This window comes from Scatophagus argus, chromosome 4, assembly GCF_020382885.2.
Source record: "Scatophagus argus isolate fScaArg1 chromosome 4, fScaArg1.pri, whole genome shotgun sequence".
Lineage (NCBI taxonomy): Eukaryota > Metazoa > Chordata > Actinopteri > Scatophagidae > Scatophagus > Scatophagus argus.
The window spans coordinates 11835851-11858446 of record NC_058496.1 but is presented as its reverse complement, the minus strand read 5'-3'; the positions used below and the strand labels follow the sequence as shown (position 1 = coordinate 11858446).

General features: G+C 39.9%; 3 protein-coding genes across 5 annotated transcripts in view; 1 reads left to right on the top strand and 2 right to left on the bottom strand.

Moving 5' to 3' along the window:
• Window positions 1–2773: 2773 nt before the first annotated feature.
• fbxo4 (F-box protein 4) lies at window positions 2774–6406 on the bottom strand. 2 transcript variants are annotated; one of them, XM_046387727.1, is made up of 7 exons: window positions 6119–6406; window positions 5298–5563; window positions 4989–5209; window positions 4662–4737; window positions 4402–4574; window positions 4049–4278; window positions 2774–3948 (listed from the first exon to the last, which is right to left on the bottom strand). In XM_046387727.1, exons 1-7 carry the CDS (start codon window positions 6281–6283, stop codon window positions 3853–3855), a joined length of 1227 nt encoding a protein of 408 aa, XP_046243683.1. In that variant the 5' UTR covers window positions 6284–6406; the 3' UTR covers window positions 2774–3852. The 2 variants fall into 2 exon arrangements, with proteins under 2 accessions (XP_046243683.1, XP_046243684.1); XM_046387728.1 differs by having other exon boundaries at window positions 4049–4275.
• Window positions 6407–6514: 108 nt separating this feature from the next.
• rimoc1 (rab7a interacting mon1-ccz1 complex subunit 1) lies at window positions 6515–10393 on the bottom strand. Its single transcript, XM_046387729.1, has 6 exons — window positions 10255–10393; window positions 9568–9677; window positions 8472–8618; window positions 7971–8102; window positions 7690–7804; window positions 6515–7611 (listed from the first exon to the last, which is right to left on the bottom strand). The coding sequence occupies exons 1-6, from the start codon at window positions 10346–10348 to the stop codon at window positions 7376–7378; spliced, it is 834 nt and encodes a 277-aa protein (XP_046243685.1). The 5' UTR covers window positions 10349–10393; the 3' UTR covers window positions 6515–7375.
• A 95-nt stretch (window positions 10394–10488) lies between these two features.
• The window catches only part of oxct1a (3-oxoacid CoA transferase 1a), a 40878-nt gene continuing 28770 nt past the window's right edge, over window positions 10489–22596 (top strand). The window contains exons 1-7 of one of the 2 annotated variants that reach the window (XM_046387726.1): window positions 10489–10878; window positions 12093–12201; window positions 12731–12821; window positions 16061–16196; window positions 16325–16474; window positions 16669–16775; window positions 17620–17680. In XM_046387726.1, the coding sequence (XP_046243682.1) occupies window positions 10774–10878; window positions 12093–12201; window positions 12731–12821; window positions 16061–16196; window positions 16325–16474; window positions 16669–16775; window positions 17620–17680 (759 nt within the window). In that variant the 5' untranslated portion in view covers window positions 10489–10773. The remainder of the gene's footprint in view (window positions 10879–12092; window positions 12202–12730; window positions 12822–16060; window positions 16197–16324; window positions 16475–16668; window positions 16776–17619; window positions 17681–22596) is intronic. The other variant, XM_046387724.1, reaches the window with a different exon arrangement.

The following is a 22596-nucleotide window of genomic DNA, read 5'->3' as shown; positions in this document are numbered from 1 at the left end:
CTGAACTGTTGATAGACTCAAGTTATTCACAAATAATTCACTATTAACACTAATCCAGTATTACAAATCCCTAATCTGCCATGTATATATGACAGCAGGAGGTATGTTGGGCTCATCCAGTGAAGATGGGAGGAAATTGAAGTGAATTGGTGAGATTGCATGGGGCGAGTAAAATCCACAGAGTATCAGCATGAGAGCCCCACCAAGTGCAAAACAACACAATTAAGACGGACGCTTAGCCTAATCAGTGAATGCATCATGCAAATGATGTTTTTTTTTTTCAGTGTCTACTTTAATCTCAGCTGTTATCATAGAATACAAATCAGAGACTTAAGTCTAATGAAAGAAGGATAGAGTGAAAAGAGTGGGATGAGACAAAGGTGAAGAAGGGGGACAGCGGGAGATGGGGACGGTGATGTGAGAGTGTTGGTCGATGTGATTCTTGTATTTAACCCTGTGAGCAGCAATAGAGACAGGTTCATTCTCTCAAGTCGAACTTTGTTGACACGGCAACAAATTCATCACATTAATAGCTTGCATGAATCAATAGCTAATCATAAATTTACATCTGTGTGTTTACTCATATTTTAGTTCACCCTTGACATCACAGCATACATTTTCAACAAAATAAGTAACACGACGGTAAACGTTATGACAGAATTCCAAATTTATATTGTACAGGTTTAGTTTCTCCTCCTCACCTAGTTTGTATGTAGATCCACAGAAATATTATTTTTAATATGTACTCAACAGAAAGCGTATTTTGATTTAATACCTGTGCAAATCTTTACAAAAAGAACCACTTGTTTAGCTCTGATAGTAGTTGGCAAGTTGAATCCAAATTCAATATTTGACTTATTCTACGAATGCTGAAAAGCTGTGTGTAGACCTCAAATAAGGTCATCTGGCATAAAACCGGTTACTAGGCAGGTCCAACAGCAAGGACAACATTTCACTGAGCAGCGAAAACCCCTGGGAATATAGGAAATACCTCCAGCCAAACATTCTTCATATTATATAAGTAAACAGGCTGGCTGTGCTGTGTCCTTTATTATTATTATTAATATTATTATTATTTGTATTGCCTCAGGCCACAGAAAAAACTCTATAAACTGCACTGCATGAAATTCACACAGACACAGGTGCACCTCTCAGCTCTTCTCTTGGCATCACAAGTTTAAATCACAGACATGATTAATTTATTTAGAATACATGTTGTTGTAGACCTTAGGATCTGTAAACTGTCCTGGGTCAGTGTATATGGGTTTCCTCTTTGTGACATCATATCCCCGAGGCCTCTTTCGACTGTGGAAGACAAGAATCAGCTGGAGGTCTGCTGCGCACTTACCCTTCTAAAACATGACACAAGAACCCTCCCCCCTCCTCCCTACGTACATAGTTCCCTCATGCATCATTCTGCAGATATGTGTGCTAATGGTTCACGCTCTACAATCTAAAAAGACCTTGAAAATATCCCACACAGGTAAGTTTTAGCCCTGGATCCAACACATGGTCGCTGGCTGCAAACCCACAGCTGCTTTATTTGTACAGTTTATTTGCTTTAGCTCGCACTGACGTAGAAGTATTTCATCTCTGAACTGCAGCTCATTCACTCCTTCATTCATTCAGACTGTGACCACAAACATACGTGTTCATCCGCACTGACAGTGCTGATCCTTGTCCAGTCTTCACTGGTTTCATCAGCACAACAGAGTAATACAAAGAATTAAACAAGGATAATGCCTGCATACCTGCCCTAACAGGAGAATCCCATGGTTCATACAGTACTTTTTGAATACTGTCATTGTTGTACAGTCTGTGTGAGCATGAGCAGGCGTGTGAACACTCACACACATACAAAGGCATAAACATACAGTGAACTTTATGTTCTGTCGAGAGAGGACCAAAGATACTGACACACTCTTTGCTGGGAACAGAGAGATGTGATGATATGAATAGTCAGAATCTGTCTGTTCATCTCTATCTGTCAAAGACACACACAAACACACACAGATGACTACTGCTCCATCGGTTCTCTTTAAATTTCACCAAAGGGGGGAAAAAAAAAATCATTCTCCGCTTCGCCAGTACTCAGCGAAGCTTAATGCACCTAAATTGCACTAATCATGGTTCTATTCTAAATCTGTATGTCTGTGGAAATGATTTTTGACACTAAGGAACCTTTTGATAGAGCTGGGGAAAAGTACTTTTACCAAAGATTTGTGGTTACCAAGGGGACTAGAACAAGAGTGCACCACTTAAGCAATTATCTTGTCATCCTTAGGGTGTGTGAACACTGCCACCAGGGACACTGACAATCATACAGGTGCAAGAGAGCTGTCTGTTGCCCTCCTTCAGCATGTAGCGAACAGTTTGGAACCTCCGGTGAATCTGGTGCAGCAGAAGCAGCTTCTGCGCATTTTCAGCAGACAAACACAACCTAAACAAATTAATATGGTCATGCGATGCAATGCTAATCAAGCAGCATGCTGATGGGAAGAGACAGACAGATTTCCAGGTCCTTTAAGATCTGTGCATCTGAATACACTAGAAAACATGGGGAAAAAAATTATGGTATAGAAATGCATGCTGCTGCTATGATTATTTCAAAACTGTATTTTAAGATTCTCATGTCACATTTCTTTTGGTCATGCAAGACTTTATTTGCTAGCCTCTGAAGGGGACAATTTGTGTCTTACAGCATGACATTGTGTGACAGGGCTTTGGTGGTTTATTTATTTGGTGTTTATTTATTTATTTATTTCTAAATGTGGTCATTGAAAACTGAATTTATTCTCTTTTTTTCCTATTTGACAAACATGTTATTAAGCAACATTCAACTTCTGTAAAATACAAAATAAAAGGACAAACTCAGTTACAAAGACTGAGCTCACATTAGCTGGTCTAACGCTGCAAGTAGCGCTCCCTGGTGGCTCAACGGGGGATGTCGTCTCATGCTTTCTGTCTTACAGATGTGGATTCAACTTTTCATTCCAGTGCTGACGTCAGAGGAAAGGAACCACAGGGCAAGTCTGTGTCAAATTACTTGAACCAGAGTGGAAAGGGTGTAAACTCCTACTGTTCACCAAATGGCAATATGTAAAAAGTAACAAAAAGAAAAGAAATAAGAAGAAATATGTGAGTGTGTACAGATTTTTGTCACTGTGATTACGTAACAGCGTTTCAGTAGTTGTTTCACAGATATTCAGTAAGGACTTGGCAGAATTGGTAAAAAAAAAAAAAGTGACTATTCACCACAAGCTATAAGCATGTGTTATTCTGAAGCACTTTGTAGAACACAGTAATAGTGCAACAAACAGAAGATGCAACATAAATTTATCACATTTATCAAAAAGACACATTTTTTACTTGCATAAAATGTTCAGAAATAATTATATGTAATTGCTGTTTTACAATTTAGCTCTACAAATCTTATCTTTGTTAAAAGTTATATAAGTTGACTTTCTTTTTCACAGGAAGGTTGCTGGTACACACTCACAGGAATCATGGAGCCAGCAATGCTATTGGATGAAAAAATAATAGATTCCATAAACAGGAATTACTTTTAACACAACATGAAGTTCATATAGTCCTGCACAATGCATTATACCCCGCTACTATTCCATCATAACACTCTTTGTAAATGTTGTTCTGTAAATTAAAACAGAGTGTCTGTTCCCACTGCTGCTCGTCAAATTCATTAAATTCCACGGGCACTGCTTCCCTCAGGCATCCATCGCACACATGGTCTACAGTGCATTATTCAGGAAATGCTGTAGGGTGTCTCTGTGTTAGGATGACACAGGAATGACGTCTGTGGTTTTAATTTATCTGGCAGCAGCAGAGGTGAGGTCACTGGCTACCATAGAGTTTGACTCCAGAACACCTCAGCAACCAGGAAATGCCATCCAGAAGACCTGACAGGGATTCTGCTACTGTATCCTGCACCTGAATGAGAAAGAGAGACACACAAAGGTTACAAATCTTCTCAAACTGACAGTTTACATGCAGTGGAAGCCTTTCAGCTGATAAAATATCAGACAAGTACCATCCAGGGGTTAGTCAGTTGGAGTAGGCCAAGTCTCTTTGCCACGTCAACACAGGGAGTTCGACACCTGGTCCTGTTTCTGCTGGTAACGGCTTGCAGGCTGGTTGTCCTGACGACTTCCGGTTCTTCTCTTGAGACGCAGGAGAGCACCAGCAGAGGTCTGGGTGCTGAACCCTCGGCAGAGCTCAGAACAGCCCGAATGTGAGCCACCTCAGACTTGGCCTCACCTACTGGAGATGTAGTTTTTCAGCACATGCTCTCTGCTAATGATTTAAATTTCTACAACCAATATGCACGATGTGACATGGTGTTAGCAGTGCATAAGAAGAAATAGAAATATCCTCTTATTTTACCTCTCCCAGGCTCTGCATTGGCTACATAGATAAAACCATCCACCACCTGGCACACTTGCTGAACCTGGGGGGCAGGGCGGTAGATTGGGTAGCCTGAGTCATCTGTTCCCTCAAAGGTAAAAAGTTTATTACTGATGCTCTGCTGCTGCACTTTGGCTCTTTCCCTCTCTGCCCTGCACATTACAAACATAGTTTAATGACTATAACCCTATTCACAGAAAAAGATCAAGAAAAAAATTGCAACTTATATTGCAACTTACCTATTGCTTGAGTACAGAGTCAGGATATTAAATTTGTGTTGGTTGTTGAACATGTAACTGATCCCCGAGCCGATACCTTGAATTAAAAAAAAGGTTGACATTGTTTCAGTTACATTTCTGAGGCAGCTGGGCTCATAGTAACAAGTGAGATGATGATTGTAGGGCAATCCTGACACCTAGTGGAGAGAAATACACCTGCAACAAGTAAAATAATCCATAATCTAATCTAAAGAAACAGTGGGGTTTTGAAACTGATTTGGTGATAGTTTTGTCACTGTGCTGTTCACATGACAAACGACCAGAGGCGCTTATTCTTCATCATCTCACCATTTATCTGTCTGTGAGGAGTGCCTGAAACAGGAAGCACATCTGGGGCATGCATGAGCCTTGTGACAAAAGAGACATCCAGCTGCTCCATGCCGGGGCCAAACATGGCATAACGTGGTTCAGGTGAAGGCACCAGAGACTGAAGAAATGAAGTCACAACTTTATACGCAGGCCGCGAAGGAAGCCACTGTTGTCTGCAGGATGGACAGCCCTTCATGTATCTGTGGGGGCAAAGTGGGTGGTCAAAAACATTTCTATCTAACAAACTGTTACCAACTGACCTTGACACAACAGAAAAAAGACACCTACTCTGACATGTAGTCAATCTTCGATTCCATCCCTTTGTCTTCCCACTCTTCTCTGTCATCCAGGCTCTCATCTTCATCGATCAATGGTGCATCCAGCTGGGGCATGGTCACATGATCAATGGAGGGCCAATATGGCATGTCCCTGAGTAGGAAGTACCTCCACAGTAATGGGTCTCTAACCATGGCTCTCCAGTACTGACATGTGGCTCCCAGGCAGCAGATATCAGCAGGAGACAGTAAGGTCATGATCAGGAACTGTACGTCCACCTTGAGGATGCAAGATATACTGATGATGTTTTTTTTTTTTCCATCAATACCAGGTGATACAACAGGTCCCCACATGACCAGCTGGATGATGTGTTTTATTGATTCTGTGCCCATGAGTTCCAGTTCTAATTTACTACAAACTAAACAGAAATCTCTCCAATAGATAAAAGAGTAAGGGTTAGAAATGGAAAAAGATTTGGCTCTTACATTTTAAAATTCTACAGACTGAATGGCCCCATTTGGTTACTATATATTTTACAGTTGGATTGTTATTACTGATCCATAAACAGCATTTTAATCTTGAATCTTCTACACTGGGGAAGTTGATGAAGTGTTACAACACAGTTCCAATATTTCACTCGGAGACGAAGTAGGCAGCACCGCGAATTGAAAACTTACTCTCCTGAATACATTGCTGGAAGTCTACCTTGTACAAACGTTTAATTCCAGCGTGACATTGTCCTACCTGAATGACGCGTGTATACACAGACATTAATCAACATGTTTGTGGACAGCCGAAATGTAACGAAACACATGAATTAGCAGTTGTCTCACCGGTAAGCTATTCAAAAAATCCGGTTGAGTTTCTTCTCCCGTGTCTACATCAGGCTTGAAGACATCTTTCACCGCCTTCCCACTGTTAGGAAAATATCTGTCTCGGAAGCGCCTGAGGCTGCGGATCACCGCAGACTCGCTGAGCTGCTGGCTCTTCTCGGCCATGGCCTCAGATGTGACTGCTAATATGCTAACAGCTGGTGGCACACAGTGACAAGGTCCATCGCTGTATGGGCCCAGTATCTAAACACCACAACAATGATGACGTTTCCCAACCTGACACACTTCCTTGTAGCTGGCGGTAGTGGGGCATTATGGGTATTGTAGTCCTACAAATGTGGCGAGGAATCTCATCAGCAAGCTTAAGTCGTAACGCATTGAAAAATAAAAAAACTATTTTCTTAAAACAATGTTTATTGTCAACGAAGACATAAAAAAGGAAATGACTTCCGTCCATACAACACAGATTCTCTATTTATAGTTATACTATCAAGATGATTTAGGTGGCAGAAGAGTGGTACTTGCAATAAATGGGAAGTGGCGCATTACAAAGCCGGCAGGAACAAATCTGAACATACGTAAAATGGTCATGGATACAGCATTGTCAAACTTTTCAAACACCTTTCTCTGCCTTTAGTGTGTACATGTTTATACACACATATGTGATGTATATGCAATTATATTAAATGCATAAAATGGCAACAAAACAATAAATAAAAAGTAAATGTGCAACATCTCATATCCAGCTGGATTATCTTCAAACTTGTGGCGACCTTTTTTAAAAAAAAAAAAAAAAAAAAAAAAAAATCAGTTTTATTAATAACCTTTTTATATTCATATTAATGTTCTTTTAACACATTCTCAGAGCAAAATAAGTGCCCCTGTTAACAGTCTGAAATCAGGATGATAACTGCTTTTTCAGCAGGACCGGGCAAAAAAAAATAAAAAAATAAAAATAAAAAAAATTCAATAGCATCCTCTGCAGCCACTGTCAGCTTTACACCACCTATCTTATACTTTCTAAGCTCTCATTCACCTGCTTTGGCCTGTACTGTTTGGCATGGGATGAGGTTGCCTGTAGACACTAATCCAAAGACTCTTTTCTTCACCTACACTTTCTTCCCATGCCTCCCTCTTAACCTTCCATGACATTACACCCCACCTGATGGGCTCCATTTTGATTTGGGGTTGACACACACTTGAATACTGAACTTAGATCTGTGCCTGATGGCAACTTCAACACAGGAGTAGCTTGGTTCACTGTAAAATACTAAGGATTTCCTTGGCATTCTCTGTGTTCCAGCCCTGGCCCTGCAGAGGCCCCTCACAAGCAAGCACGTATTTGTTGAGGATCTGTGTGCCAATGTCCCGAAACTGGAGGCGATCTTCTTTTCGATCCATTGTGTCAGCACTGCAGTCCTCGTACTTGACTGCCCAGAAACACATTTCACCGATGTACATCATCGTCAACAGGTGCGTGTCTGAGAAGATGCCTGGTGGAAAACACAGGCATTAAGTACGATCAGATAGTCCAGTTGAAGACTTGTGTTTCACTGAAATGACATATTTACCTTCAGATAGGAAGCTTGCTGTAGCAGTGTCATGGAGCACCACCCCATCGCTGAGTTTCACAGAGTTTCTCACCTGCAGCATTCGCATTAGGTATCGCACCCCTTCCTGAATACACTGGTTTAAAATATCAGATGAGCATTAGACCAAAAAAAAAAAAGGATACTAAACTGTTGTTTTAAACAACACAAAGTAAATTTGTTTGGCAGAAACATACAAGCTCATATCTCTCTGTTTACAAGTATAATTTAGAGAATTTTAGAATCTTTTCACAGCGTGGTACCTTAAGGAATGTGTCCTTGTTTTTCTTGATCCACTGTTTTCGCTGATGAAGGGTGTGGCAATACATGTACAGCAGAGCTCCACGTCTCCAGTAAAGGCATTCTAACAGCTCAAGGCCCAAAACAGACTGCACCTATCACAGAACAAAAGTTATAAACAAGGCTGTCACTTGATTACATTTAAATAAATGTGTGCAAGTTTGTTTGGCAAAACCACAAACCCAAGACAAAATGAAAGTGCAAACGATCTCTTAATCGGAATAATAAATCAAACAGAAAAAGAAAATATACTGATAGGGTCTAATACAGTAGGCCAATAGAGCTTACCTCTCTTTTATCCCCTTACACACCTTTATCCGTTAGACGTTAAATTTTAAATTGAACACATAGTGATGTGCTCTTTCATCTTCATTGGATGCCAAGCAAACATGAAGTCATGTGGAGTGCAATGAGACACAGACATATCACTACACAAAACATTTTTGAGATAAACATATACACACTTCTTGTGCTGGTGCTAGCCTCCCCGCCAAAACTTCTGGCTCGGTCAGGTCTTGCAGCAGCTGCTGGATTTTAAATGGTGAGCAGTCCTCAGGGAACTCTTGGTCCACCAATTTATTCTCTTCATAAAATGTGATGTCAAGGATTACCTAAATGATGACAAACAAATATATACCCGCACAATGTGTGAACACAATGTGCAAGCAAAATATGTGACAAAAAGTCATGGAAACAATTACCTCCCTCCTCTCACTGAATGACTAAGTTCTTCTTTAATTTCCAAGATCAAATAAGGGATGAAACTGATAATATGTCTGCCATGAAGAGGTAGCCACAGCTGTAGCCTCTTATCCCAAACTTGTATTAAACTCTCTCTTAAAAGAAAACTTGAGATCCAAGTGCCCATACTCACATCTAATTACCCTGAAATTTCAGCAGCAACCAGTCACTTGCTTGGTTACTGGTAAAATGAAACTAAAAAAACAAAACAAAAAACAAAGCAAAACAAAACTTGTCGAGTCTTTTCAGTGAGTAACTTAAGCGGTTAATGATCTACAATTAACCGTGGACACCAGTGCACCACTGGTCTTCATTTTCCTCCATCTAAACTTCTCTCACAGCTTGCTAGCAAGTTAAGTAACTTATTTTGCAGCATGTGCGTACATTTTTTGCTCCTGCATTCTCTCCATGGTAATGATTTATAAAAAGTCACCCCTATTCAGGAATGTATAGTATATGACTTTTTAACTCAGAGGATACACTAAGGAGCCTCCACAGGTTTAACATCTGATCAAAGAAATAACCCACAGCAAATGTGGTAATTGATTAATCACTTCTGTCATTTATCAAGCAAAACTGGCTGGTCACAGTTCCTCGAAGGATGTTTTCCCCTTGTCTTATAAGATTATACATGACTTGAAAACGTCGTGCTTTGGACTCTTTCTTAGATGCACTTAGGTGCACACTTTGAAGATCGTGTTTATCATCTTTTATAAACTAAATAAATAATTGAATAAAGAGTCTGACAATAAGCACAAATGAAAAACAATAATTGATTGCAGCTTTAGATATTTAATGAAGTTAGATGTAATGAAGTACCTGTGTGTAATCCTGGAGCACCTTGGAGAGGTTGCTACTCTCCCCTCCTTGCCTGTAATAGCTTTTCAACTTGTCTAGTATGGTAGACGCATTCTGTAAATAGTCATCATCTATGGAAGAACGATATGTTAAAACCCAAGAAATGGCCCCCAAAGTTTCACATTTAAATCTACAATGTTAAGCGTTATGCAAAACATTTGAGTGACGCTAACAAAAAAAGTGAAAGCAAAAGGACTACGCGACAACACAGTAAACAAACACGGCAAGGAATATGTAACTTCATAACATTTAACGCGTTTGACAATCATAACGTTATTAAACGCAGAACCACGTTTCATGGTCAGCTAAAGGTTTGTCAACAATGAATTTAGCAAACATTAGCGAAGTTACGCTAGCCATCAACTCGAACACCCTATAGTCAAAAAAACAAAAATCGGTGGATAACCGGCAAAATGACGTTACTAGGTCAACATTTTATCGCCTGTTATGCAACCGTGATGCAAGTATCATTTGTCAAACTGCAACATTTCATCAGACAACAGCTGCTGTTATGGTTGCAAGCTACATTAGACACCGTTAGCTAGCTTGCTAGTTGGCTAGTAAACTGATCATGCATGTTAGCAAAGTATAAGAAGTGCCTGGAATGGCCCGAAAACAAAAGAAAAGTAAACTACGCCTTATCGTTACCTGGCTTTTCGGCTCTGAGGCTAGAACACTTGATGTCCAACTCAAATATCCTTCTCTCCAACTCGAAACCTTGTCGCCTGTACTCGTCAGCCATGACTAAAAGTATACGTCACGTGAGCCAGGGATTACTCACGTGCTCATAGGATGTCATTTCTGTTTCCAAAACGTCAGTGCTTGTCCGCGCGCACGGAGGTAGCTGTTAGTTAAACGAAGCGTACCTTTTAATCACACTTAAATTTATAAAGCATTTTGACGCTCGCTGCGTACTTGATGGTAGCGTAGTTGCGATGAAAGGGTTAAATTTAGATTAGTTTGCACAGCTTCTCTGTTCCTACTTGTGAACGTCCAGCCCATTCAGACAGCAGCCAATGTCGTCGTAGCTCTGACTTTCCTGTGTGTGAGCTATCGCTATTACGTAGGAGCCATTGCACGTTCTTTCAGTCTACATCATCTTTCTTCCACCCGCTGGAGCTTCCACTCTGGTCCTCGGCTCGTACAGCCCGTGTGTAGCTCCAAAACATGGCGGCCCTCAAAGCGTTGTGCAGAGCGGAGAATTTGTTCTTCAAAAACATCTCAGGTCCCAGCAGAGCCAAATTAAACTTCGCTTATCTCCAATTGAGCAAGGTTGGTAAATAAACTGTGACAGTAATTAGTTTAATGTATAACTCTGTCGAAACGAGATGGTTGCAAATGGCTGTGCAACATTGAAAGGTCATAATTTAATGAACTCCCACTGTCGTCCAGCATTTCGGAATAAAGTGAATTTGGTTCAGTTTAGCGTCATCTTTTTGTTTTATTCAAGTTTACTTTTCGATGATATCATGAACTGTTCTTAAACTGCTGGTTTAACGTGGCGGGGATTGTCTATATTTTTGTCAACACATTTTGCAACCATATCCCAAACTGTTGATAATTTTCAGTAAAGCATGGTATGAATGACATTTTTTGCAGATAATATTTGATTACATGGAACAATGACTTAAAACGCCTGATGTACTTAAGTTAAACTTGCAGTCGTGTTAGTGTTTGCGTGCGTGTGCTTGCATAATCTGCCCCTAAAAGCAGACACATTATAACATTTCCATCATGTTTGGTTTTGTCATTGCACAAGGCAGTCATGTATGTGAATAGTATGCTTTCAGAATCAATGTTATATCTGCGATTAAAACTATCGAGGAAAGCAAATTTAGCTACTGGTGGAAGCATGGCCCCTTAAACATTTCTTTACATAAAACTGTGAGAAGGAATGAGTGCAGCTTTTGTGGAGCAGTAAAACGTGTAGATGTTTCAAAATCTGAGCAGTGTTCTCAGAACAGGATTACTGTATATCAAAGTTTATTTTACAGTCTGATCAATGGCGAGCTTTTGTGTGTTAAGGTGTCAAGATTTTTACCACAGTTGATATAGTAACTTAAACCTTTATATTTCCCGACTGCGGGACAAGTACAGGATTATGTTACCTTATCTTAGACCAGTTGTAAACCATCTGAATGACAGTGAAAACACAGGGGGATTTTAAATTTGAGTCCACAGCTAGCTGTTGGGTTGGGACTCTTGGCTGCGGGCTGCCTGAAATCTCTCTTCTTTTGTTGTAGGATTTGTAAAGCGGTTTTGCTTATCTTTCCCTTCCTCAACTGAATAAACTGGACAAGCCATTGAAACTGTACAAATATATTAGCTGCCCTCAGGCATGTGGAAGTTATTTATTTATTTTTTTTATCTACCGACATTTTAAACAGGCGTTTAACTGATGTGTGCAAAATGAATTTGATTTATGCTCCCTTTGAAAAATTATGTAATAAACACGTTTTGTTAACCTCTTGGTCTTCTTTCTACAGACCTGTGGCTGTTACTTTTCTACCTCCAGCCAAAGAAGTTCGCAGTTCTACTCCGATCCTACCGAGGCAGTCAAAGATATCCCAGATGGTGCTACAGTTCTGGTGGGAGGTAAGATATGGTTGTAGAGTTGGTCTGTACACACTTCAATGAGAATGCTGGCTAATTACATCAGTTTTTAACTGCATGCAGAGTAAACCTGAACTCTGTCTACCATGGTGGTTGATTAGCGTCCACACACAAATTCCAGAGCTCTTATTTATAGTCAAGTCCGGAGTGACTTTGCTAAACATTTTCCATTGTGTCACATGTCTGTCTGGGGAGGGAAAAAAAAAAGCAGACAAACAAAAACCAGCCTCACATAGTGTGATATTAGAAATGTTTGACACTGAGGACTAGAATTACCTGGTGCTTGATCCAAGGTTTACCGCGTTATTGGTTTTATGGTTTTCCTGTGTGATTCTTTTTTTAAAAAAAATAGTTACAGACAATTTTTATTGTTTATTGTTTTATTATTTTATGTAGTATGCCAGTATTCCACCTTAAATGTCCACATTTCGCCCCTTTTGAAACATTTCCTCGGTCGCATCCATTCTGCTGTTTATAAAGGATTACTTTCTTTTTGTGTGTTCCAACACAGGCTTCGGATTATGTGGTATCCCAGAGAATCTTATCAACAGTTTACTGAAGACCGGCGTTAAGGGTATCACTGCAGTCAGCAACAATGCAGGGTAAGAAGCATGTGCATATTTTACATGCATGAGCAGTGCACATACAGGTGCCACTGCAGTGCGTTCTGTGGCGGCACTTGTTTTTGATATTAATGTAACACCACTCCGAAATCCCAACCTGTTTTTCAGCTGTGTTGGGATTCACATCTGACTCTGGAAATGATTGCAGTGTCATGTATCACGTCATGTGTCGTATCCGTTTCAGTGTACAATAAAAATTAAAATGAAGTTCAATTGGATTCTGCTTGCTGTTGAGTCTCAAAATGCAAGGGGGCAACTTTTTCACTATTTGTGAAAGCTACAACATTGGAGAGTCCTATATTATTAATATCCCCATTTCACAGGGGGTAAAAACAGCGATCAGTCAGTGAGGCTCTTTCCTCCGTCTTTCCCTCCTGTGTAGCTCTCAAGCCAGTGAACGGGGAGTTTTGGTTGGACACATGAAGGAGTCTTTCACTTTAACTTCGTTTTACAGATTTGTTGTTGACCTTGCTGCTGTGCCTTTTGATAGCGTTGACCTAGAAATTTTACTAGAAGTTGTTATGATTACTTAACAACATTTCAGGCACAATGAAAGTTGTTTTGTGGTGATGGCCACAGCGACAGTGGTCATGTGATTGTTGTGTGCTATGTGTGTCGTTGCTGTTGGTACGATGGACTTTAGAAGTACTTTTTGGAGGTTTCCTCATTGCACACGGCAATCATATACTGATCTGAATCTCCTTTGTCATGCATTCTGTCTTTTTATTGCAATATACAGGGTCGTTCTCAAACTAGTAAAACATTCTGCTCAACACTGAGTTTAATATTAAACTCAGTGCTCAATATTAAAAAAAAAAATTCTAAGAAGAAATAATTTTATTTTTAAATTGCAAAAATATCTTTTGCCACAAGAAGTCAAAGTATTTTCTGTTACGTGGGGTTAAAAGTCTTTGTCTTCAGTTTTCATGCTGCATTCTTTTTCTGTAATTGAATCCCAGTGTGCTACCACACTATCAGCAGCCTTATCTGAATTGTTTACATAGCAATGCTAAAATTTGAGACAGTGACAGAAACCTGATGTTATCTACTTAATTATTAAAGAGATTCTGCAAAAACATTGGTATTCCCTCTGACTACACTATCCACATTAATCTAATTCTTTCATCCATTTTTTTTTTACATTGAAAGCACTGGCTTTTAAAGATATGTAAATATCTGAATTTGATTTCCACGTGCAAACTGCAGTTGCTGAGCTGTTTGAATTTTGTTTATTTTCATCACAAAGCTAAATACAAAAAGATACATTTTGACCTTGTCGGTATTCCTTACCGACTGGACTTTGATTTTTTTTTTGGTTAATATTGATTCTTTGAACATGAACTCAAAATGTTTGCATGAGTCAGGCCATCCCCAATGCAATCATTGCTCCTCTAAATATTTTCCTTCTGCAGACATCAGTTGTTGGGAACGATTGTAATCTCTTGCAAACAGTGGCCACGGTGTCTCTTTTTTGAGGAAGTTTTAACATTGTGGAACCTTTTTATGCCTATTACAATCTCCATGTAATTTATGTGCATTTGTGGTGGAAATGCTGTAAATACTGGTTTGAGTGTGCTCATAGACATGGGCTCCTGTATTGTATGCCCACTGTTTCACAGCTGAATCATGTTTACATTTCCTGGCTTTGTGGGGAAGAGGGCTAGAAAGGGAAAGATGTAGTTATGTAGCATTTAAGCTGAAGCTGAAAACTCCCCACCTTCTGCTCACTTCTTGATGAATGCCTTGAGTGGATCGTTAATCCTCTTCAATACAATGAGCCAATCATGTAGTGTAACGTCCTTGTATCATCTCAAAAATAAATAGTAATGCAGACACCTTAATGGAGAGAGTATTCTTTACCGCTGTGAGAACTTTGAAACACAAATTTCTTTCAACACACACTGGTAGCAGCGAGACACATGAGTGTGTTTTGGAATTGCTTCTTCCTTCTTAGTTGTCTTAAGTCTGTGAAGTTTAAAAATCTGCTTTCATTTGGACAGACTTAAAATATGGTATGGTTTCACTCTATCCTCAGGTCAAGTTCTGCTTTTTTGAATTCAGTAGCAGGTCGGAGAAGCGGCTTGTGATCGGAGGGTCACCGGTTCGATTCCCCAACCGGACGGGCAGGAAAAATTTGGGTGTGGTGGAGTGATTAGTTGCTCCCACTCCTCCATTAGCTGGCTGATGTGCCCTTGAGCAAGGCACTTAACCCCCAATATGCTCCCCGGGCGCTTGATGCTGCCCACTGCTCCTGTGTGTTTCACTGCATGTAATTTGCTGGGTGTTGCATGTGTGTGTTCAACTAAGGATGGGTCAAATGCAGTAGACAAATTCAGTGTGTGTGTGTGTGTAAAAATATATATGCTGCCAATAAAGTGATTCTTCTTATTATGGGAAGCTATTGTGTCTCACTGCTATTGAGTGAGTAGAGTGAGACACTGCTGTTTGTCTTGAACACTGGTAACAGCGGGCTCTTTATGCGTTGTAACATGAGATGGGAGGGATTCAGTTGTACAGTTGTTTATTGAGATGTGGCGGAGCCGCATCCCCTACAGCTTTTTATTTATACTTGGATAATACTTTAATCAACAGCCTCACAAACAGAGAAGATTCAGAGTAAAATCCATTTCTGTACTTGAACTTGTGTTAAATGCTGAAAGCTCCTCTGACAAGTGAGCATTTCGCTTCTAAAGCTTGCATTTTGAGTCTGTGGAAGTGCCCTGGATAGAAACATCCACCTACTTGATGTCATTTAGAAGCTGACAGGGTTTTAGTGTTTAAAGACTCATACACACCAGTTTACCCAGGCTACCTAGGATATGTTATTACCATCGTGGTGTGTGTGCAACAGAGTGCTAATCACAGTCATCTGTTTTTGGTAGAGTGCACATGGCCTAGATATCTTGTCAGGTGACGTGGTGTTAACTTTAAGGACAAAGCAGACGTTTTCTGATTCTCAGCCTCTTGTGACACAGAAAGAAGGAGAAGCCTCCCTTTGCAAAGTTCAGCTTTTCTTCTTGGCTCTGGTCAGTCAGAGCTGAAACAGAGCAAACTATTTTTAGATACAGGATCTCATATTAACTTATAGTAAACACATTGGTCACTGAAATTGACTTTGTTGTTAGTCCAACGCTGTGGATATGCTGCAGTGGACTTTTCCTGTCTTTAAGATCAGAAAAAGGAGCTGTTAATTTTGTGTTTGTGTGTGTTTTCTTCAGAGTGGATAACTTCGGCCTGGGTCTGCTACTCCAGACTAAGCAGATCAAGAGGATGATCTCTTCATATGTCGGGGAGAATGCAGAGTTTGAGCGCCAATATCTGGCAGGAGAGTTGGAAGTGGAGCTGACGCCACAGGTTGGTCACTCGGACTTCAAAAGTCTTGATGTGTTAAAATCCAACACCCACTTGACCAAACTGTTAATATTACATAAAATAATCAAAGCATGCAGTGGACATTTATCAGCCACACTTCATCCCCACAGGGTACTCTTGCAGAGAGGATCAGAGCTGGGGGTGCTGGCGTTCCAGCCTTCTTCACAGCCACCGGCTATGGCACACTGATCCAAGAGGGAGGCTCCCCTATTAAGTACAACAAAGATGGCAGCATTGCTATCGCCAGCGAAAAGAGAGAGGTGAGGCTGTCGTTAAGCTCATCAGTCAGTCAAACTGTCTTTTCTGTGGGATGTGGATGGGGACGAACGGATGGACAGCTAATCTTGGTCTGGGCTCAAGTATCTGGGGCGAGTGTGAAAATGCTGTGAAACAGGTCGCAGTGTTCACGACTGCCTCCAGTGCCACTCACTCCGTGTGTTGTGATTGTGCACAGGTGAAGGAGTTCAACGGCAGGCACTACATCATGGAAAAGGCCATCACTGGAGATTTTGCTCTCATCAAGGCATGGAAAGCTGACAAGGCTGGAAACATTGTTTTCAGGTAATTGGTGACATGGAGTACAAGGAAAGGGTTTGGATCATGTTGAACTAAATTGTTAGGACAGACCTGTTGTGTTATGCCAATGCCATTATTTATCTTGCAAGGGATTCAGCTCCCCCCCCCACCTCAAAGCAAATTGGACTGGTCTTAATCACCTTGGTTGTGTTTGCACAACAATCAGCACATGCTGCTGGTGTCATGTGGTGAGAGTGAAACAGTATATTACATTTTCTGTTGTTCTTAGTGCTTTGGTTTATCTTAACCTGACTTTTGATAAGGTCTTTGAGGCCTGTACTGTATGAACTGATCCTAATTAGTACATCTGTATCTGCTATGTGGTTTTCCTTTGTTTGTTCTGGAACATATCTTAGTATTACAATCTTGATTCTTTTTATTTTATTTATTTATTTTATTTTGCTTTTTTTCAGACAGCACGCTTATTTCAGGATTGAGTTGGGATCTTCACCCATTATTCATAAATTAGTTGGATGAAAGTCTGAAAAATGTAAATGATAAATCACTAGTTATAATTGTTTATTGACATCCGTAGTTAGTTAAAACATGATCTAAATTATAATCTTGGTCCTCTTTCTAACACCAGTATGGTAATTTACTCCAACCTGGTGAATGTGAATACTGGTAATATGGAAATTAGTAGATGTAGTTAAATCTGTCACCACAAGAGGGCAGTGTCATCCATTGAACTAACATCTTAGCATGGGAATATTGCCACTGGGCATTAAAGTGAAGGTTCCTAAGTTTACTTATCCGTGGATAGTAATATTTCCCATCTTTGTGTTTGTTTTAATATCACCTCTTTCATCCCGCCCCCTTTTTTTTTTAGGAAAACAGCCAGAAACTTCAACCAGCCCATGTGCAAGGCAGCCAAAACCACCATAGTTGAGGTAAGCATTTCCAACAACACAATGATTTGCTCATAAACCTGATGTCTGTCTGGATTCATGAACACGTCTGCTGTCACCATTAGAGTCTACACTTCAGCTTTCCTTTAACAGTTTTTATGCATTATGCATTGAGGTGATGATTTTGTGAATTTTTTGTGAGTTTAGTTATTCTGGCCCCTACAACTGAAATTGGTCCTCAATGTCCACACTCAACAGGATACCAATTGATTTTTGAAGCACATATACTTCATACATTCCATATATCATTATAGAAACATCTTAAATGAAAGAAATTCTTGTGCCTCCTGGAACTGATCTGGAATAAGCCCAAGTGTGAATCTGTGTTGGAACCAACAAAAATCGCCACCACCACCTACTTGTACCTGTGGAAAAAAACAAAAATATTTTAGTTGTAATAAACTGGATGCTGTCAAGTAAATAGGAATAAGAAATCAACCACTGGAAATATGGTCACAGTCATATAAAAGCCGTGGTCCCCTATACATCCTATCGCCAGTGGAACAACAGAACGCAATCATCATTCATCATTTCACCGGGTAGAAAGCAGAAATGTTAGACGGGCATCTCGCAGTTGTAAGACCTGGTGTTTTGTGACTGTGAGCTGAAAAGACCATGTTGAATGATGAATATTTTATATTCCTCTGAATAACACCTCTGTGACCTCAAGTTATTATTAAGAGATTAGAAGTTTTAAGATCCTAACCTTCATCCGCATGGCTAAAAACGGAGTCGAAATGTCCTCGCTGTGTCATACTAAGTTTCATTCTGTCTGTCTGGCTGCCCACCTGTCTAGCATTTGTCAGTCTAGAAGTGTGATCACTTCCCTCTGTGTGTGTGTGTGACTACAGCTCCCTCTCCACCCATCCAACACACACGGCTTCACACCTCCCATATAGACATCGTTTGATTCAGAGAGCAGCAGGGAGAAAAACTGTGTGTGTGAAAACCATAAAACACAGGCACTTTCTGGAAATAAATCACTAGGGAAGGGTCTCTCATAAATCTAACACAAAGCACATTTTCAGTTATTCCACAGTTTCGGGAACTGAAACTTTGTGTCCTGTTGATTGGAAATGTCTGGGACCAAATGCGGAGAATAAATTCTCTCACAATAGACCTACTGTGGACCGTTATGCTCGATTGATCTTTGAAATTTGTTTTATAGCGGTAAATAGCACCTGCATCAATGGGCTTTGAGACAGCAGTATTCTGCACACTTCACAGGCAAAATAACCAGCAAATTCAACTCATTTCATTCCATGTCCATTTCAGCGCGTGTGTGGTGAGTGACAGCAGTCATGGTGTTTAACAGTTAAGTTCTAACTTATGAAGAATTGTTGCTATGGTATAATAGAAATTGCCCAATATTCCAATCAAATGCGTGTAATGAGACTGGTCACTCTAATGGCAGTGATGTCACAGAGAAATGTGTCGTGTGTGACGTCTGCTGGAGTTGTGATGTAGAAGGTAGTGACATGAATGATAATGCAGCTCTTCCTAGAGATCCACTTCATGAGATGCAAGCATAATTGGACAGATTTAATATTGAACTGCCTGCATCCACTCCGGGTGTTTTTGGTGAGAGAAGAGGATGAAACAGTTGTTTAACGGGTTTAGAGATCCAAGCTGCATTTGGACTGAGGAACAGAAGTGCTCCCCCCACTCCCATTCCCAGGTGTATTTCTAAGATTGTTTTCATGGCATTTCTTCTTGCACAGAGAGAAGGGATGATATGACAAGTTTAAAGGGAGATTTAGACCCCCACAATATCACAAGCTTCCAGGATGCACCTGACACACTTCATTTAACAAGGTCTAAGAAAAGTGGTGAACACAAACAGCCTCTGAAGACTCTCGTGGATACAGAAATAATTGCTTGACTTAATTTTTCAAACAAGGACACTGTATAAACAGCTTTTTAATGGAGTATTAGATATATGAGTGTAGCCTAAAGAAATGTTATAAATTTCCTATTTTTGAAAGGAATTGATGTCACATGTCGATCAATTAACCTCACCTAGAACTCACTCTATAATGTGACACACACCATCTTATTTTTGGAATGGAAAGCTCTGCATTAGCATCTGAACTTAAATTAATCCGTTTCATAAGAACGGACGACTCAGTTTCAGCGTAGCCTTTGAAAATTTTGCATTTCGCTCATTTTTTTTTTCCTGTCAAGTTACAGTAACAAATAGTCCTCTCAGACACTTGTCAAAGGCGTCCATCAGGCGGGGCATTCATTGTGAGTTGTGCTGCGGTCTGACAAGTTCTATCAAAGGATTTTCAGATGTTAGATTGGAATGCAGTGTGCCTTACATTCTGTTCATTTGTTTTTAATCAGACACCAAAAACAGAAAAGTGTGTTCTCTTTCTCTTTAAACAAATCCATGTCAAATTACTAGTATACAGGATACTGAATATAAGATAAATAAAATGGCTCTTTTGATGTCCATTTAGAATGTGTGTGTGTTTGAGTACTTGGAGCGCTTTGTCTCATCATCATCCGATCAGGTGATTTGTCAGATTGTATCATGGTGCCGTTTTATTGGTGGTGCGAGTAACATATGAAAATTATCTATGACAAGCCTTCTTATTGGTGACAATAAAGTGATAGACCTGTCTTGCAATACCCATTAAGAACCTTTTTATCAGTGAAACTGAAGCAATTACCATCCGTCTGACAACAAATTTATCTCTAAGATTGATTGCACACTTAGCCATAAATCTGGTGAGATGCTGTCAGTATTGACCCTGCTGTCTTGTCTCACTGGTTGCGGCTGGGAACAAGCAGACGGGATCAGGAGTGATTTCTTAGTCTGTATCCTGGTCACAGTCAGGTAGACTGAAGTTGTTCAGGGTCTAAGCAATTAATATTTATTAAAAGGAGCAAATGTGACTGTGACAGTTTCAATTTTAGTTAAAGAAGAGCAGCTAATTTGATTTGTTATCATTCAGTTCAGACTACATTAGTCTTCAAAATGCTTCATCATCTGTGAAAATAAGTCCTCTAATCAAAGTCAAGGAAATCCCCATATCTCACAGTCAACATGATTCTGATTTTATAAACTGCTAGATTATCACATTAAATTGTGACAAAGTGAGTTTCATAAATATCAGTGAGCTTCTAATTGACATGTTGGAAAAACGGGTGCCAACTGGCGACTCAGAAATAAAAATTGTCATTTTGCCAACCTACTTCTCCAGTTTGTGTTTTTTTTTTTTGTTTTGTTTCTTTTTTTTAATAAATCTATGAGTTCTTCACTTACTTACTTATTCAAAATGTGTGGCACAATATTGTAGCTTTGTTCTTTAAAAGACATATTAAATATTTACATACTTTATATTTTTAACTATCCGTCACAAAAACATCCATTTTAATTTGAATGTGGAGCCAACTCCTTCATGTAAGGCTCAGTGAAAGTGTGTGTGTGTGTGTGTGAGTGTAATGCAGTTAAGCCCTAAGGGGCTAACAGATGTGTAGCTATGTAACCTGGTGACACCGTTTCTGTATGACATTAACAGCGTTTCTGGGAAGCAAATTCAAATGATCTCCCAGTAGCCTGTCAATAACCTTGCGATTGTCGCCAGCTGGCTCCCTCTCTCGAAAGAGACATTTGCCATGTTCAGGATTACTGGGTTAACATTGCAGCCATTCCTATACATGTTCCATTATTAACAGATTCAGCGCTGAGGTTAGATATCTGTACTGCTTCAGACCCTCAGGTCAGCATCCAATGGCGTACTTGTCCGAGTTCTGATCTGCACATCTTTTTTTTTTTTTTAATTAACGTAGAATTTAAATTATAAGGGGCAGGAAGGGGTGTCAGAGCATGAGATAACACAAAAGCACTTAGAAAATTACCAGATCATCACTAGCTCCTGCCACGGTTGCTAGGCAGCCAAACCTTGCTATTCAATTGTTGAATGTTCCGCGGTATCCAGCTGGTCCAGTTATTCCCTTATCGCAGGTACAGTGAAAGGCCCCAATGCATTGTGGGATACAATTCCCCAGAGACTTAATCAAAGCAGTGGTTTCTTCTGTTGTTCGACCATCAGTCAAAACTAACGATTCAACTCTATTCTGTTGCTGTGGCTATACAGTGTGGTGTCACGGGTGTTGGTGCGTGCACACAATCAAGCAATCATGCTTGCATGAAGAGGCCTAATTGGATATAAATGACCTCTGTCCTTTGGAGTTTGAGCCTGAGCCTTCCACTGTAATGTATTTATGTTGAAACTAAAATAGCTTAAAAAAAAAGACACATTTGCGAAACAGCAAGGTATCTCGGTTTCAGACGTGATTTGGAAACTTCAGCTGTTGTGTGAGTAATGTTGTGAATCTCTAACAGCAGTATTTGGCCTTGGAATTATAGGCATTATCATGACGCATTTTTTCAGAGGTACATAATGCCTTGTTTGTGCGCTGCTGGAATTTTCATTTTATCACACATTTTTCATCCACTTTGCAGCATTTTTCCTTTTTGAGGTTGAATGCTTTAATCTCTTCCTTGAATCTTGAACTCAAGCACCTGTGGGCAAATAATTATAAATCCACTATTTCCCCCATCATTTCCTCGCTAAAGAGGTGCGTCATCATTTTCTGTCTTTGGTGTGCACAAGTTGTGGAGAAAGGTGTTGTCTGTACAGGAAGGGTATTGTAACAGCAGCTTTAATTTAATAAGATGCATATTTGCCAGAAGGTGAGATGGCTTTGAGTCCAAATTGAATAAAGAAAATTCTTATTGTGTATTGTAGTAGCGGCACTTGTTTTGAACTTGTATCCCTACAATGACATTTTGTGCTACTGTCCTCATTTTTGGCGTACTATAGTATGTGACAGAAACAAAAATGTACTCAGTATTGTCACTTTTTTTACTTTGAGCCGAAACCTTT

Excerpts from the sequence above, each read along its gene's own strand:
- rimoc1 (XM_046387729.1), bottom strand. The coding sequence starts at position 10,348 with ATGGCTGACGAGTACAGGCGACAAGGTTTCGAGTTGGAGAGAAGGATA. Across the intron at positions 8,619-9,567 it reads TGCTCCAGGATTACACACAG|GTAATCCTTGACATCACATT; the intron begins GTACTTCATTAC and ends GTCATCATTTAG. Across the intron at positions 7,612-7,689 it reads AGCAAGCTTCCTATCTGAAG|GCATCTTCTCAGACACGCAC; the intron begins GTAAATATGTCA and ends GTTTTCCACCAG.
- fbxo4 (XM_046387727.1), bottom strand. The coding sequence starts at position 6,283 with ATGGCCGAGAAGAGCCAGCAGCTCAGCGAGTCTGCGGTGATCCGCAGC. Across the intron at positions 5,564-6,118 it reads ATTTTTTGAATAGCTTACCG|GTGGACGTACAGTTCCTGAT; the intron begins GTGAGACAACTG and ends TGCATCCTCAAG. Across the intron at positions 4,279-4,401 it reads CAATGCAGAGCCTGGGAGAG|TAGGTGAGGCCAAGTCTGAG; the intron begins GTAAAATAAGAG and ends CTACATCTCCAG.